The 17,688-nt window shown below is 40.3% G+C and overlaps 2 protein-coding genes across 9 annotated transcripts in view; both read left to right on the top strand.

Moving 5' to 3' along the window:
- Nucleotides 1–10,005, top strand: part of prex2 (phosphatidylinositol-3,4,5-trisphosphate-dependent Rac exchange factor 2) — a 91,503-nt gene extending 81,498 nt beyond the window's left edge. For all 4 annotated transcript variants that reach the window (XM_086306174.1, XM_086306173.1, XM_086306177.1 and 1 more), the window contains 3 exons: nucleotides 2,172–2,274; nucleotides 7,135–7,202; nucleotides 8,987–10,005. In XM_086306174.1, coding sequence (XP_086162300.1) covers nucleotides 2,172–2,274; nucleotides 7,135–7,202; nucleotides 8,987–9,032 — 217 coding nt within the window. In that variant the 3' untranslated portion in view covers nucleotides 9,033–10,005. The remainder of the gene's footprint in view (nucleotides 1–2,171; nucleotides 2,275–7,134; nucleotides 7,203–8,986) is intronic.
- Nucleotides 10,006–10,393: 388 nt separating this feature from the next.
- Nucleotides 10,394–17,688, top strand: part of lg9h8orf34 (linkage group 9 C8orf34 homolog) — a 70,802-nt gene continuing 63,507 nt past the window's right edge. For 2 of the 5 annotated variants that reach the window (XM_086306171.1, XM_086306169.1), the window contains exons 1-2: nucleotides 10,394–10,727; nucleotides 12,374–12,481. In XM_086306171.1, coding sequence (XP_086162297.1) covers nucleotides 12,401–12,481 — 81 coding nt within the window. In that variant the 5' untranslated portion in view covers nucleotides 10,394–10,727; nucleotides 12,374–12,400. Of the gene's footprint in view, nucleotides 10,728–12,092; nucleotides 12,482–17,688 lie in introns of those variants that run through there. The other 3 variants (XM_086306172.1, XM_086306168.1, XM_086306170.1) reach the window with 2 other exon arrangements.

Raw genomic sequence — 17,688 nt, 5'->3', positions numbered from 1 at the left:
CAGCGACTCTCAAGCTAGGCGAGTGGCTCCAGCAGATCCCGGAAACAAAAATCGGAGATCTCTGTCCAGAAGAGCGCAGTCCTGGGAACAGCTAAGATACTGCGCAGGACCCTCAAGCTCCCAGGCCTCTGGTAGAGGACCTGAGCTTGAAGGATTGACCGCCCACAGGGGCGAGTGGGGAAATTTTTTATATATATAAATAAATAAATAAAACCCCTTTCTACTATTAACAGTGCACAGATTGTAGGAAAATGAAGCAATTTTTGCTGCTTTCTCTGTAGACTACGAATTGTTAAAATGTAAATGATGAGCACGCTGGCTAAATCTGGAACAATTGAAAAGCCAGTGAAAGCAAGCCAGTAGATTAGTTACGTGGAAATTGCATTATCAGTGTGACAGTCTTCTCAGGCACTATTGATTGGATTAGTTGGCTTGATGGATGAGTTTTAATAACAGTGAAAGCGTGATATTTTGGGTGATATTAGCAAACCCTAGCGTTTCTGTTTTCCTTTTTTTCCCAGTTACTCTGAGGATTCACTGACTGAGAGCAAAAAAAAAAGTTACTACTAATTCTATATTTGGCTTGTTTATGCTTTCCCCCCTTTTTTTAAGTTCTCCTCTTAATTCTATCTTTCATTCCTTTGTGTCTTTCTTTCTCTTGTTCATTTATCAGTATGGGCTCACTCTGCAGAAACACAAAGTGTAAATGGGATATGTGATGGAACAACATAAAACAAATGGGTATAAATCATCTCATACTATCTCACCAGCCCTAATCAAAAGGGAAAATGTGCAGGCTAACGCGCACACACACAGAACTGCACTTCCTTCATCGTGCTCCAGCAGAAGAGGTATTTAAAGATCCTCCTTTTTAGCTTTTTTTTTTCTCCCCACTTCTTTATCGGTGTGGGAAGCTCAAAGCGGGTGCTTAAAATATTCTGGGGTGGCCTGTGAAAGGACATCCTCTGCAAATTCTCTCCTGGGATATCTTTCGGCACATACTGGAAATGATTGTTGGGTTCATTACTTTTATCGTATCTTGTTTCCCTGTAATAAAGTTATGCAACTGAAACTCAAGGGGACTTTTAAATCTTGATTTGATTGACTCAAAGTAACGGCTTCTGGCAGTGATAAGTCCCCCGTCTCACATCTGCTCTTTTTTTTTTTTTTTTTCTTCTTTTCTCTTCCGTTCTCCTCGGTCAATGTGAAACGCTACCATGAGAGAAGGCGATATTAAACAAACAGCTCAGATTTCTTAGCAGCGTCATGGCAGTGTTGGAACTTTGGACAGTTCAATTTGCAGTGAAAAGGCTCTGGATCGATCTACCAGTACAGTTTGTTATCATAGAAAGGTCATCCAGCAGCCTTGATGCCCGTCACTGGCTCTCTAAGGATCTATCCCCACACTGCCATCTGTGTGTGCGTGTGTCTGTGTAAAGGCAGAAGAGGAAGAAGCTGGCTGTGTATGTGCCTGGGAACAAAGTTTGCTGCAACTAATGAATCACAGACTCGTGTCAGCACTCATTTTACACATATAGCATCCTTATGGTGGTGAGAGTATAGCGCCTCTGCCAAAGGAGAAGCACTGACTTGTCCTTGGACTTCTTTCTCTGGGTTGAGGACAAGAAAACCTGTAAGTCTCCTCAAGTCCTAGAGGTCTGCCACAAATTTCCCTCTCTTGTACTTGTTCTAAGGCAAAGATCAGCGAACTTGTTATCCTCTTGATGCGCCGCGTTTGCTCGCGGTGATTGACTTTTCAGAAGCAAGTGCAGTGATTCATTAGAGCGAAGACGAGCGAAGGTGAGGTGGGAAGAATGCGATGTAATGGCAAGGTGTCAAGAGGAGCAAAACGCTCTCATGGTGATGTAATTTAGCTGAGCTGGATTTTATTCTCAGTTGATGTTTGTTTCAGTGTCAGATCTCACTTTCAGTCTCCGTCTGCTGCAAAGGCTACTCGACTGCCGTCATGTGTCAAACACGGACTGCATTTTAATATTGCAGTCATGGAATTGGGAAAAGACATTAAAAACCTTTTGTTTTAGGCGTCACAAAGTCCTAGTCCCAGATTTCCTCAGTGGATACTGTATTTTGATTGATGGTAAAGAAGATGATTAAGCATCATTGCACTGTTTGATGAGAATAAGCCTGACCGCATGTTTTCTCTCTAACAGCTGCACCCTGAGTGTGACACTGGAGCAGGCCATCCTGCTGGCTCGAAACCACGGCCTTCCACCTCGCTGCATCATGCAGGCCACCGATGTCATGAGGAAGCAGGTATGTGTTTCGCAGATGTCTGCTATAACGAGCCGCTGTCCACTTTGTAGTTTTCCCAGTGCCATACATTTACACACATGTCTCTGACATTTCAGAGGGAGTGTTTTTGAAGGTAAAATAATCGTGCTTTGAATGGCTGTTAAAAAGAGCTTACCTGGCTGCCTTTGACTTAAACCCTGATTATATGATGCAAGGTGATTAATCACCACAGTGATCAGCTTCTCTTCTGTTTTGATAGGGAATGACAAGCTGCTCTGGCAGCCACCTCATTCTCTCGGGATATTTTTGTGGCGTCTTTTCCTCATCGCTTCTCCGGAAGCTGTGCAAACAAAGCAAAACTACAGACCTTCAGTTCAGTTTGTGAACACATTACGTAACCCCGTTCAAAGTAAAGCAGGAAAGCTAAAAAGTTAAAGACTGAAACTTTTACCTGTGAGTGAAACCTCATGGAGACAGTGCGGCAAGTGGAGAGTAGAGAAAGGGTTGTTTTTAAAAGAGAAGAACGGTCAATAGATTAAAAAGGGAGAAGAATTTCCACAGAATTGGACTGCAAAAACAATCAATTCCAAATCTTTTTTCTGCTTAATTTTTTTCAGCAAGTAATGAGGGAACAGGACTCGCATTTCCTTTAAACATCTTGTCAATTTTGAGCCTCTGAAAATGTAAGACTGTTTTTAAAAATGGTTGTACTAAAACAGTAAATGCAATGCTTCTGTTAAACCTCTTGAATTAAAGCTGAAAGTCCGCATTTCAATCAACTCTCGATTGTTGGATTTTACAGTCCTCTGTTGTGTTGCACAGAGGGCTACAAACACTGCCAACTGTATATAGTATTGTTACACAAGAAAAATAAGTGCCTTTCAATTAAAGCATTTAAATCTTCTCAATCCATTTTCCTGCCACGATGACTTAAAAAGAATAACTACTGCGTTGGCGTTTATAAATGAATAAGGGTAAAGTGAATGGAAGTTATTTGAGGTTAAAAAAATAATAGTAATAATAAAGAAGAAACTCATAGAGGTGGAAAGGAAACTAGAGAGCTAATTAACTGAACTGACACATTAATAGTCATAATACTCACACACACACACACACACACACACACACACACACACACACACAATACATTGCAGAGGAGAAATGCATAATTCTTCCGTCTTTCCTTCTGACGGGTAGTTTTTCTTCCCCACATAGACAGATATTGTCTTAGATGACTAAAAGAACAGCATCATGAAGGTATCTTTGAATGACTTACTCTTATTTCCACACCTGGAATGTACCTTGGCCTCTTTTGTTAAATTTCATCACAGCATCCTGATGCTGCTGCTGCTGTGTCTACTGCGGTGACATTTTCACACTCTGAGAAAATTTGTGTCTCAACTCACAGAACAGTTTCTACATCTGAAGTCATCACATAGACCGCACGCTTCGTCGAGTGGAATAGAAAGAGTTGTGCCATTTTAACTTCTTTGGTCAATATTTCTCACAGAGTCTATTACTTCAGTAATAATGATATTTTTAAAGGGAACCGGCAGTAAGTATGCTTTTGGGTAATGAAAGAAATATTAGCTGGTGTCCACATGAAAAATCATTAGCTCCTGTCTACATTTTAATTTGTTTTGCCTCTTTCTCTCTTCCACCCCCCAAACCTGATTTCAAACTGATCAGATATGCATTCGCTGCTACCAGAATATGACTCGGACCAAATGAGAGAGTAATGAGAAACTCAGCAGACTCGTTGAAAGTCTGGGGCTTGTTTGTTTATCTGCATATGCATTAGGAGTCAAAGGAAGAAATTCCTATTAGTCTTTCAGTGTATACACATTATCACCTCATTTTTATTTATTTATTGTTTTTTAAAGGCTCTAACCATGACCACAGCTCAAACTCTCTTTGAAAGTTGTGTCAGTTGTGGTTTCAGTGCTATTTTCACTGAGAGGAGAGGTTGCCCAGTAGGCTCAGATCCTGCAGGACAAGAGGCATTTAATTTCTCCTCTCAGAGAAATGGGAAGGCAGCCAGCAGGATGCAACTTTGTGCATCGTGTGACCTTGAGTTGTGTAGTGTGCAGCTGGCAAACATTTGGAACCTCGTTGCGAAGGCTGTGATTTGAGGATATTTTACATCCGTTCTGAAAAGTGCAGGCACGGGGATTTATTATTTAGATTAATACAAGTAAACCTTATTCTGTAGTGAGACATTTTCTCTTGCCTTGTATCATTGTTAACCTGGACAGACACTGAGGAGATGTGGTTCAGCCCAGATAGAGAGCTTTGGGGAATCTGAGCTGCATTGTGTGTGTTTGTGTGTGCGCGTGTGTGTGTGTGTGTGCCTACCCTTGCTCTCAGACATCAGCTGATGAATTTGGTGAATATGAATATCACACAGGATTTGAATGACACATCTTCTTTCTCGCTGTAGAGTCACGGTTGCTCACAAAAAAAGGTTATCAGCACAGAATCCAGTCCCAGCAGGATTCATCCATCAAGCCCAGACAACGTAATTCAGACTGAGAATGCTGCGTGGAGGTTTACAAATCACGCTGAGAGTAGACCTGCTTTGCCCAAATTGCATCAAATACATCCAATATTTGCTCTGTATACAAACAGTGTACAGCTTTATACTAAAGGTAAAGAATAACTTATAGCATTGGCTTTATGAACTCATGAAAAAAGAAAAATCTAGTCCCTTTCAAGTTTTTAAAATATCTATAAGAAGTTAATTTTGCGGAGAAGTAAGCGTTGCTTTTTAAACCAGATTGAAAATGCTGACAAATACTCATCATAATTAATTTTACTTTCAATTAAAGCTGGGGGCAAATATTACGTCTCCCATTTTTTTAGAAGCTGACACAGTACATAAAGAGAGTCAACATGTGAAAAATGAAAACATTTCTACTGATTACAGGCAGCACTTTGCATGCGTGAGCGAACTGATGCTCATTATAAACCACCGAAGGACTGTGCATGCACTATTTGAACTCTGTTTCCTGGACAACCATATTTAATCTTATATTCTTTAGCATTATATGTATTTGAGCCTGTGATAATTACATGCTGGCTGCTTTATTGATGGCAGAATCTGCCTGCTTTTCCACCACTGTGGCCCAGACTACAATATCTTAATAACTGTAGTATAGATTGGCGTAAAATTGAAGATTATTTATTAGAAAATGTGATAATAAATGATGTGAAGAAGATATTCCAGAAAGCCTAAACTTTAACATTTACTAAGTGTTTGTGGGGCTTTAGCAATAGATAGGACAGGATAAACCTATTGTTACCAACATATTGGTTTTGATAGCCTATTGCCATGATTGGAATTTAGATTGTGTGTTTAACGAACAGTTGAATAGGTGTACCTAATAAAGTGGATGGAGAGAGTAGATGCTGTGGATGTAGATGCCTGTTCTTTTTACTTACTTGTGAAGTAGGTAAAAACAAGAAGTGTAATATCCTGTTGGAACCTAATAAGATTCTGAAAGTTTCACAGATTTGTGGTTTAAAGTTCTCTTCGCTTTGTTTTTATCGTCTCCAGAACCATCCTTTGAGAGTATACATTCATTATGTTGGTCTGTAAAAGTCCTCGGATAATTTCAGAGTCGTGTAAACAAAATTCCACTTATTTAATTTGCTTTTAATATAGTTTTGGTGTCGTCTCTGTATGCTGTGTCCTTCAGGGACATTAGGGTTCATCTCTGTCTGGAGGCATCAGAATGGATGGCCGTGATAGGCATCGAGTAATTGCTGATGCTATCCTGTTATCTGGCTGTAACTCGAAACAGACGGTAAGATGGGGCACGGCAGAGTTGTAACTGAGAGGTCGGCTAATGCACTTTTGGCCGCTTGCTCTCTCTCTGCTCAAAGAGCAGATGCAGATCCGCTGATGACCTCTTTAAAAAAAAAAAAGAAAAAAAGATTTGATTATGTGGTTTTTTTTGCTTACTTGCATGCAGCGCAGATGTAGAGACGGTGTGTTTGTGAGCGCAGGTGTTCGTGCCTCTAAATTGAAAGCCTAAGTTGCTTCCTGCCCCCCTACAGTCATTTATCTGCCGACTCTGCGCACAGCCAGCAGACTAAAGGAACATTAGCAAAGAGCAGACATACTCCTGACTGGGCATAATCAAACTCTGTAACACACACAGGCAGACACCCTATTCATCTTCCAGATTCCTTACTACTGGTTTACAATTCCTTACAAAGACTAATCCGCATTGTTCCTTTGCCTACACAGAAACAAAGAAGAGCTACACACTGGCAGCAGCAGCTTAAATTTAGACTCTATACATGCACCGTGCACCTCATATGCTTCATAACATACAATATTTAGAAAAGAACCTGTAATTTCTCCCCTGCAGACAGCTGAAAGTCATTCAAGGCTGGAGATCCTCATGTTGTTAATTAAAAACTCACTGGAGAGATGAAATATGAGCTTCTTGTGTTTTTGAATTTATGACCATAAATAAATCTGTTCAAAGATGAGAAGGGGAAACCAGAGATCCATGAAGAGCTATTCCACTAAAGTCAACACTGACTCAAAACTTCACAGTGCTCCTGATTAAATAAACATCAATAAGCTATTATTGGAAGAACAGCACATGAGATGTCAGATTGTAGACGGTTTGAATGATATTGCTCAGCATTTATTATGACTAAGAGCTGACAAACCATATATTTTGTAGCTTTAGGAAAAAGAACTTCAACCCCCAGAGGGCAGAAATGTTCTTCGGCTTATTGTCTAAGCTTTGTTTAAGCTCTTCTCTCTGTGGTGTTTCATTCAGCTTCTGTTTGTGGCTGTTGCTTTTGGATTTATGTCCTTGTCCTCAATTATTATTATTATTATTATTATTTTTTGTCTTTTAGGGGGCAAGAGTTCAAAATTCTGCCAAGAACCTGGGAGTGAGGGATCGCACGCCGTCGTCCGTCCCAAGGTAAAGCTACAGGCACCACTCGTTTTACATTTGGCAACATTAGTTAAAGGTCATTAGCTTTTCTTGTTTTTGAGGCCACTCTTTTTAGGATTTTTCCAAACTTCATGTTATGGATCTTTCTTCGCACTTCTTTTCATGGACGGCATAAAAAATGAATTTAACCACAGGATGTTGACCATTAGTTTGAAGCTCTGGGTTTCCTGTATTTATTAACCAGACATGACTATATTTGGAGTAGAGCTGATTAGCTACTGCTAACTAACTAGACTGCATAGCAAAGGAGCCTCTGTTATTCATATGTTATCTTTTTTGTAAAAAATGGTGAAAAAAAAAATGTAAATCAAGCGTCAAGCCACTTCCTCATTGGCTTCACATTTTACACCAAAAAATTATGTATGTCTTTTATATACAGTCTATGATTAAATCCAATAATTTAATGAGGAAACTGACATGGAAGCTATGTAAGAAAATAAACTATTTATTTATGCACATAACATTGGCCAAAAAAGATGCTTTTTGGAGTGCTTTTGGAAGAGAGAATTAAACAGCTAGACCCAGCAAGATGTTGTTCAGCATGAAAAAGTGCCTCCATAATGTCCATCTGAGTAGCTGAGAAGAATTAAGCAGAAGGACATGTACTGTAGTGCTATAGATCTCTGCCTGTGCTTTTTCAACAGGTCTGGAACCAAATGGTCATTTTAGGGATATTAGCAGAAAGATTCCTGTTGCTCAGTAGCTTTAACAGGAGGGCAAAGACTGCTCTAGCAGAGAGGCAGCCCTTTTGAACCTTTTAGTGAAATTGACAAATAAAATTTAGTGGCCGGATGATTAGTGTTGAGACACTGAGACATTGTGGTCATGCAGCAAAATTACTGCACTCCCTGCAGGCTTATGTCATAAGTGTTGCAGCATAAGTAGCTGCCACAACTGTGGGATATGTATGTATCCTCTGAGGGTCTTTACAAGATGGACTCTCATTCCTGCTGATCTGTAGATGGAAGGGTCTCTTACATTTTGCCCCGTAGTTACGTGTTGTTAACGCTCAAGTTGCGAGAAATTCACGTGATGTTGTGGAAAATATAACGAGACCGCGTTTTTCCACTGTGCAGAAATGATCTTTCAGGAGATGCGGATGTGAAGTGTAAAATATTAATGCATTTGTTATAAAATAAATAAATAAAAAAGAACCCGGAGAAGAGATGAGCGCAAATGCTTCTCATATTCTCAGTTGGCAAAGAGAGTTTTCTTGATACCACCATTTAGAATAGAGGGGTCCACTCCAACAAATTCATCATATCTCATGCTGCTCGAGTTTGATCTTGGATTACAAGTGACCTATCACGGACAAGAGCAAATCAAAGTGTTGCTTCAGCAATGTTTCTGTTCACCAAGGTGGCAGAAGAAACCATGCTTTGACTGGGAGAAGTATGGAAACTATTAGGACACTTTTTACATTTAATAATTTAACAAATGAATACGGATTTAACAGCTCATGGACTTATACATGAGCACTTTATATTATACATTACGATGTATAGAGGGCAGACTTATCAAGTGTAACAAAGATACTGTGCATAGTTTTAGTACGTACAAGTTGTTTGCTTGTTTTTTACTCTCTTTGCATATTTAATATTGTTTTACTTGGTAATACAGAGCTATTACTGCATGCTTCCAGTACGCATCCTCATATCCGGTAACTCCAAACAAAGACCTGAAGCCTGAAGAATCATCGCTTTGGTTGAATGTAATTAAGCGTCATGTTGCATATGTGTTTCTCTGATCAGGTTGTACAAGCTGTGCCAGCCTCCACCCCCAGATGGTGATCCATAATGCATCGCATCCAGGAAGAGGTCTTGAGGATCTTTTGAGTCAGCAACGCTTTCCCTCCACCAATAGCTTAATCTAATTAAAGAGAGTTATTGGGTTCATTTTACATGTCCAGAGTAGCTGCCTAAAGTGTAAATAGAATTTCTAAACCTTAGATTGTGTTTTAATACTTTACATTTTTCACTGTTGTATTTGATACATATTGTTGATTTTCTTTTTATTCTGTGATGCATCTGACAAGACAATGTGTCAGAGCGAAGGGAGCGAAATTAGCTTAATGAATGAACAAAATTAATCCCATCAGTTAAGTGTCTGCATGTTATTCTTCTTGTTTTTATGAGGGACATTTGCATTTCATGGTATTAGCTTTATTTGCATATGAAATAAACGATTAGAAGGATACTGGATGTAATTTGGCACAGTATTTGTTCAAATTAGCCAGTAATTTGTCAGCTTCTGTTCAGCTCTGACTTCAGTGCTTTGTCAGTTCCGTGCTGTTTAATCATATGACTGTGTGTGTGTGTGTGTGTTTCTTGAAAAGATGTTTATTCACTTGTTAATATGCACAGCATTTAGCAAAAAGAAAGAAAAATAAGGGGGGAAAGTATTGATAGAGTCATACTGTCTCACTGGGTTCAGATTGTTAGGCATGCACATGAAGATTTTTCAGTGATTTTTATCAGTATTAACATAAAACAGCATACAGTTAGGAGCTATATTCTGTGTTCCTATATTTTTATATATATATTGACAATACTCAGGATTAAAACATGCTATCATTGTAGAGTGGATGACTAGCTTGCTACTATGCAAAGGGTGATGTTTCCTACATAGACCGTATGCCTCTGTATGATCAATGTAAAAATGAAGATGATTGGGGTTTTTCTGCATATTCCCTTCAAAATCCTACAAAATAATAATAATAATCCTGCCATGTATACAGTTTGTAAAATGTACATTAAAGCTGATTACAGGGGACACTTCTGTAGTTGATTTACTCCTGAAAATGACCATTTTTCCACCGGCCATGTTGGTTGTGGTTGGTGTAGAAGGTACCCGCCTTTCCACAACTCTTTATTTAGGTGTGCATGCAGTTTTACTTATCAGTGTGCAGGTAATGTGGCCTAATTAAAGCTACGAGGAGAGAAGTGCGCTTGTTTCCTTGTGGTAATTAGCAGAATGCGCAGTAACTGGTCAGTGCACGAATTTGTTGCCCAATTATCATGCTGAAGCGCGCGCACGCACACACCACAGTCTCGTTAAAGATAGTGCTAGGCAGTGCCCGGTGTATAAGTGGGAGTGGCCGTGGCGCGGTTAAAACTGGCAGCCAGTAAGCGGAAGATTTGTAATCCCTGTCACAGAGCCGCTGTGGCATTGGCTCATGCGGGGAAGCTACAGCCACAGAGTCAGTAAGGCGACAAGCTGGGGAAGGTCCCGGGCTGACTCTCCTCCAGGATGAGCCGGACTCAGAGTCACCCGCTCCGCACTTGACGCAAACCTGCCTGAACTTAACGTGGCTCGGTGCACATTTTCTACATTTCAATTCGCCGAGACGTCTCCTGAAGGACGAATGACAGCGGCTCACCTCATGATTTCATCCCGCTAAAAGCTCAACACAACAGTTTCTCCATGGCGTCTCTTCAACAGTCAAGAATTCAGTCGTATCTGGAGAAGAATAAAATCGGACCCTTGTTTGAGGTGAGTGTACGAATGTGCATCCAACTCCGAAGTTATTGGCAGCCGGTTTAAAGGACCACCACTGCTGTGCACCGGACTGCGTTATTCGCTTTAATTTATAGTTTGTGCCAAATGGCGAGCGCGCGTTTGCGTGAACTGTCACTGTCTTATTACTGCATTATTACTTATGCGTCGTAAAGTTTAAATCAGAAGGGCTGGTTTCAAATAAAAACATTTATTTTCTTGCACTTCTACAGCCGATGTCTTCCCCCTGCGCTTCCCTTTAAACGACACTGCAAACCCTATAAAGCAATATCGGCTGCTCTGTCTGCCCTCACATCTCCAAGCTTACATCCTTCTGCTGGTGATTTGCATTTAAGAAGACTGGGATGTAGCATCCTCTCTGTGCCTTTTACAGTTTGGTGAAGTTGGGGGAAGCCAGTTGTAATTCAGACTGGACACAGTAGGCTTAGCTTTTACTATACGTTGTGCTACAGAGGACACAGCCACCCTCGCTGTGTGTTTGTCACTGAAACCGTCTGTGTGTTCTTCATCGGGGGTTAGAGCTACAGTAAGAAACCCAGGGGGTTAGGAAAAGCATGACTTCATCCCTTGTTTGCTCCTGGATTAATTGCTGAAAGCAGGTCTGCACGGGTGTGAGACATAATCAGATTTATTAGAAGTAGCTTTTCTCTGAGGTGCAGAAGTCTGATTTCAAGAATCACTTATCACCATGAGAAGAAGGCAAGGATACAGAGGGATGGCTGTATACGTGAACTGAATATACGTGTGCTTCACAAATGTGCTGACGCTTCACTTTTCCCCAGCTGCATGTGTGGAAGCGGCAAACGCACAGAGCTTGAAGTGCATGGATTACAGGAGCTGCTGTGGCTTGTTTCAGCACCGTGGACAGTGAATCAAGCCTAACATGCATTTCACCAGCGTAGAAGAGAGAAAATCTTCCTACCAGGCTCAAAACCGCTCAGTTGAAAGGCCTCTGTAATCTCTGATTGTTTGTCTTTGCTCCCTCCATATTCCTCTTCCACCTGTCCCCCCCCTCCCCACCCGTCCCTGCCGCCTGTCTGTGATTTCTTTTTCATTCCTTGCTCCGTGCTCAATTAAATTGTGTTTCCTTCATGTGACGATTGAAGGCGATTAAAGCCAAGGAAGTGCTCGGCGCGCTGATCAAAAATGCATTTGTTGCAAACATCTGTGACGAGACTTTATAGCGAGCCATTCACATCCAGAGTTGTCTCCCAAAGTTATCAAACAGACTTGTTATTCTGAGTTACAGAGACGGGGATCGTTGGCGAGGTGTTCACAGCAAATAGGCTGCGAATGGCGTGTTGTGAGGCTGCATTGTGTCGTGTAGATTTGCTGGGGAAACTGCCAGGAGGGAGAAAGAGGTGTAGTAAGAGGAGGATATTGAAAACTCTCCTGGCTCTGTCGCTCTCCTCATGAGAAAAATGATGTAGCTGCTACCCTGCTGCTGTGCTTGAAAACCCTTGACCATTTCATTGTTGTCCTAAAGAAAATCCATCCGTGTGCTTTCAGTTGTGAAGAAACAAGTTCTTTTTTTTATTTTATTGGACAAGTCCTGAAGAGAGGTTTGAATTCTCGCTGTAATTTCTTTTCTTTTTCTTTTTTTTTTCTTTTTTTTGGATCAGATGTAGAACATTGATACAGGTGAAGGAATGATACAGCTGTTCTGTGCTGCTCAGACCAAAAAAGGGGCTCGCTGGAAGCTTGATATCCAAACAATACAACACCTACAGGTAAAATGAATTTATAAATGTACTTGTAATTAAGGTACTACAAGAGCACAGTGTGGACAGTTATGGCAAAGTGAACTACAAAAACAAAATGTAGTGATACTATTACAGTATAATGGTCTTGTATTACAGAGATTCATTATAAACAAGAAGCCATCGTGATCACAAACACTTTAAAACTTGCCCTGTTAAATTACAATAATGTGCTGCCAGTTAGAATTGCCTACATCAAAGTGCTGCTTTTATAATATGCATTCTATAATCTGCAGCACTCTTACTGTGAAAGATATTACACCACCACACTATATAATAGAGGCCATTTTACTCTTTCTTTTTTAATCTCCATAAATATTTTTGTACAAAAATATATTAAAGTGTCATAGAGCTACAGTCATTGGACACTATTATTATTTAAGATGGGTACACTGTAGTTATGAAGGGATGGACATGCTCACTAACCATCCTCATGTAGGCTGTGGTGTTTAAATGATGCTCAATTGGTACAAAGTGTGTCAACAAAATATCCCCTACACCATTACACCGGTCTATGCCTTTGAAACAAGGCAGGATGGCTTCATCCTTTCAAATAGCGACCTCAGTTTGCTATTTTCAGCTGACAGGAGTGTTGCGTGGTGTGGTCTTCTGCTGCTGTAACCCATCTGCCACAAGGTTCAATATGTTGTACAGTAGATCCAGAGTTTCTGAAGTAGACCACTATGTCTGGCACCAATAAACATGTCACATTCAAATCACTTTTCTTCCCCATTCTGATGCTCAGTTTGAACTTCAGCAGGTCGTCTCAGCCATGTCTACATGATTAAATGCACTTAGTTGGTGACGTGTGATTGGCCAATTAAAGCGTTAATAAGAAGTTTAACAGGCGTGACTAACAAAGTGGGCATTGAGTGTAAAACCACTAACCAGGTTCTCAAGCTACATGTTGCTGGCTATGAGGTTAGTTTTTATTGTTTTTGAACTATGCCCATTTGGATGTAACCACTGTGATATCACCTGTTGGTTTGTGGGACCCTGTTTTGAAGGTGAAGGGGACAGTTATCAGTATGAGCTGTCAGGCTACATTAGCAAAGCAAGAGGAATTCTATGGGTGCAGCGCACATAAACAGACATCTCCTAATGACATAAAATGCTAGCAGGCTTAGTGATCAAGCAACAGAATAGGACAGTTTGGAGAGATAATGTACTTTGAAAAGGCACCGACACCACAAACACGACTGAGAGATCTAGTTCTTTGAGTTGATGAGAAGTAGCAAAAAATTGTAGCGGGCTTTAAAGTGGTTTCTTTCCTCGGTGAGGTTTAACGTGGCTGACTTGCTTGTGGAACCAGCCTCAAAGGGCCACTAAAGGAACTGCAGTCTTCTGCACTCGGGCCCTTGATTATGACAAGATGGCAAGCTTAAAAACATGGTATTCATTTCACTGCACTGTCACAGGAACACTGATGAATACTTGAATACTAGCCACAGGTAATTAATCTCTGTTGTGGTGGCTCGTTGCTAGCTAAACTTCAACACTGTTCTCAGATACACAAACAGTGGAAAGTGGATCACACATCCACACAAAAAAAGTCCAAACGCAGCATAACCGTCACAACACCACTAAATTAATGATGATTGAACTTAAACACTTGTATTCCCAGGAGTCTTTTAGCTCATTAGTGCAGAAATTGTGTGTAGCGGTAGTACTCTGTAGAGACGTTCTTTAGCGAACGATCTAATTCGTACAGAAAATATAAATGGATTGTCTCCTTCAGCTTTTACATAACTCTTCATAATAAAGGCCGCCCTTTGTTTGCTGAAGGATCTCCTAAATATATTTATTGAAGAGCCTTTCCGAACGCAAGTGTACAAGTTTGTTATGGAAATAAAAGACGTCCTTTGTCTCCATTAAGAGTCCTCTTACAATATTGGCTATGTATGTTTAAGTCCTCCCTCCCTCCTTGAACTCTCCGATCTGTACCAATCTACCCTTGGCTTTCATGTTGCATAAAAATCCAACTTCAGCTTAATTTTTTTCCTCCTAAGGCAAAGCGCCATCACTCCTTCCTCATACCCAGCTGCAGTCTTAAACAGTGTGAGTAGAAGCGAGGGTTCATTTACTCGCCCTGATGAGACACAGCTTATGATTTGCCAGAGAATCGATCTCCCACCCCACTAATGAAATAGTTGCTTTGCAGAGATAGCAAGCTGAGTCAACACAGACATAATATTCTTCCAAAACAGTGAAGCAGCCTCTCATAATAACTGAAGTAATTGCTCTCTAACGTATTGTAAAGTGTTTTGGTAAATTGATATTCTTTTCAAACACCTGCCCTTTTCCAATGCCTTAGCAGTTTCACTGCAATGTAACAAATCCCAGTCAGTGTTAGGCATTAAAGCAAGCTGAAGGTCACATGCTCAGGTTTCGTTGTTATACTCGGTATGATACTCCATTGTAAATGCCACTTTTTAAAACTATAAAAGCCCCCCTTTCCTGACATTTGTCAACACACAGGGCTCATTAATTGAATGAAATAATGGGTCTAATTCTTTAATCTTTGCTTTATCGAAGGAGGATCTGCAGGATCTACCTGCAAGCTTCTGACATTTAAACTCGTGTAACACAGTTGGTGTAAAATGGTGCATTCTTTGCCTTTATCAGCAGACGGTGTAAAAAAACCCGCTCTCATATTCCTCCCCGCTGTGATCTGTCAATCATGTCTTAGCCGATATAATGGTTCTGTTGGAACTGTGAACTGATGGATCATGTAAATGTTGCCTGGATCAAAAAAATGTCACAGCATTGAACTGGAAACTGGTGTAACAGTCAGATGTTGAAATACAGCCCTGCTCTGTGAAGCAATTGGGGTCTGACTTTTTCTCCTTTGTGACTTTAATAGCTTGAATACAGGTTTGACATGAATTGAGTATTTGTTATAGTTTAGAGGCTGCTGTGATTGCTCGGCGATATGATGTAGACTGTATTTAGTGTGATTTACATACATATTTAATTAAATAGAACAGGTCTGGATTGTTCACAACAGTGTTTAGAAACTTGCAAATGGAAAATACTGTTGCTTCTAAAATATCGGCGCAACACGAATGCATATAATTTCTTTGAAGTTTGTGTATGTATTGCTTTCATCATTCATATGCCTTAAAAAAAGAAGATCAGGTTCAATTAGTTCTACACAGTGAGAATGACAGATTTGAAATCGATGACTGGGGAAAAAAGAACACCCGTACTGAATTTGCACTTTGTTTGAGCCAATGCTTTGGGTCAAGGTGCAGGAATTTAAACAAGTAGGCTGCTCAGTTTCTACTTATTAGTGTTTCTGCTTCGAGTGAAGTTAAATGACTTTGCTTCCCCCTCAAGATTTCTCTGAGTGAACTGTTTATCCGTTCACGTAGAAAAGTTCCACTCCAACTTGCTCAGCTGTGTAGTTCTGCTAATGTGCTGCGTCCAGGGTTTAAGAAGTCCAGCCCTGCAGTGCTGTTAAGAGGTCAGGTAGGGCTGGGAAACACGTATATGCACAGACACACACCACCTGACCTATTGATCCACTTCCTTTGGAGATAATTTACTGGACTCTGTGTGATTGAGTGTTTTGCAGCTTATTTTTCACCAACATTATTACCAACATCCCTCATCTTTCTGTCTCAGTGAAACTTTAATATTTCTTGTTGGCCATAAACATACACCTAAACTTAATAAATATGTGTTCACTGTGTCAGACCTGCATTTACTGTGATTTCTTCCCATTTCAAGATTATCTACACTGTATAGGAAAACCAAATGGCAGAACTCAGGTAGATAATTGCTGTTATAACATGTTAAATGTTCTGCTTAATTGCAGGTAAATTAAAGTGCTGGACACTTTAGAGCATATTATTTATGTTATTGTCCAAAATTGAGCCACTACAAACCTGGAGTCCTGTCGCGCCCACTTAAGACACTGAAACAATGAAACAGTGCATATTCACACAATACAAACAAATACTCTGAAATAAGACTTAATAAAATGCTTAATAGTTAAAGACCTAAAATATTGAATTGATTCATGTTAATTGAGAGCCATCAGTCAAAAAGTAAAAAAGTCACATAAAATTTGATAAATTACAATATTAATTTACATTGCTTGATCTTAATTACTTTGAGCATTTGACTTTACAATGGAACTAGGACTGTGAGATGTAACCCAAACCTCTTTATCCTCAAAGTCAATGTGTTGAAAGCAAAAAAAAAAAATAGGCAAGCATAAAGATTTGTTTGACAAGGGCCAAATTGCAATGACTAGATGAATGGATCAGGGTATCTTCAAAACTGCAGCTCTTGTGGGGTGTTCCTGGTCTCCGGTGGTCGGTATCTTAAACTGGTCCAAGGACGGAGCAGTGATGGATGGCCAAGACTCGTTGATGCATGTGGGGACCAAAGGCTAAGGCTGAGTAGTTCAATGCAACAGATGAACTACTTTAGCTCAAATTGGTTAGAAAGGTGTCAGAAAACACAGTGCATCACAGTTTAATGCATGTGGGACTACTTGGTATTTGAGTTGACCTAAGTCATAATTTGCAAAGTACAGTTTTCTGGTCCATGTCATACTTTTCATAACCAAACAGCATCCGCCCTACAGAGGTAGAACCTTTGTCTCACCTTCACTCTCTATGCTGATATCCATGTTTCTGCCTGCATCCGTTTCTTGTAAGACTGCAGAGCTGTCATTCAAATGATTAGAAAATGCCATGGTGAAAGTAAGACGATCTGACAGGGAACATAGAGGAACAGCACATCCTGCAGTGAGCAGCTCACTGATGGGAGATGGGTGAGTAATTGGCAAATAGGGAACAGGTGTTTGGGGGGCGGGGGGGAGACTAATCAGGATGTGGCAGACAGGAGGGAGAGGGTACCGTCAAATAATCCAAAAAATGACCTCCTACCTCCTTTTCTAATCACTTTGAGCGAGAACGTCATGGGGTTAAGCAAATTTGTGAAGAAAAATTCAAAAGGACTTTCGGTGCTCAGAGAATCTGACTAGACTCCTTAATCCTTTATCATCCAAGTATCATACAGGTCACCTGGATGTTTTTTGTAATTTTGGCTGTAAAATTACAAAATAATTCTCATCTTTCAGGGACAATTTTAATTTTCTCTTTAGATTAAAATTGTCGAGGAGTAAGATCATGTGACGAGCACATGGTAAAATCCAGGTGGAG

This window comes from Aulonocara sp. 'chitande type north' Nkhata Bay, linkage group LG9 (genome assembly GCF_057382095.1).
Source record: "Aulonocara sp. 'chitande type north' Nkhata Bay isolate Kocher_YH1m ecotype deep benthic linkage group LG9, A_spYH_male_GT1.1, whole genome shotgun sequence".
Lineage (NCBI taxonomy): Eukaryota > Metazoa > Chordata > Actinopteri > Cichliformes > Cichlidae > Aulonocara > Aulonocara sp. 'chitande type north' Nkhata Bay.
Note: the sequence above shows the minus strand (reverse complement) of the source record. Positions and strands in the feature narration are given on the sequence as shown.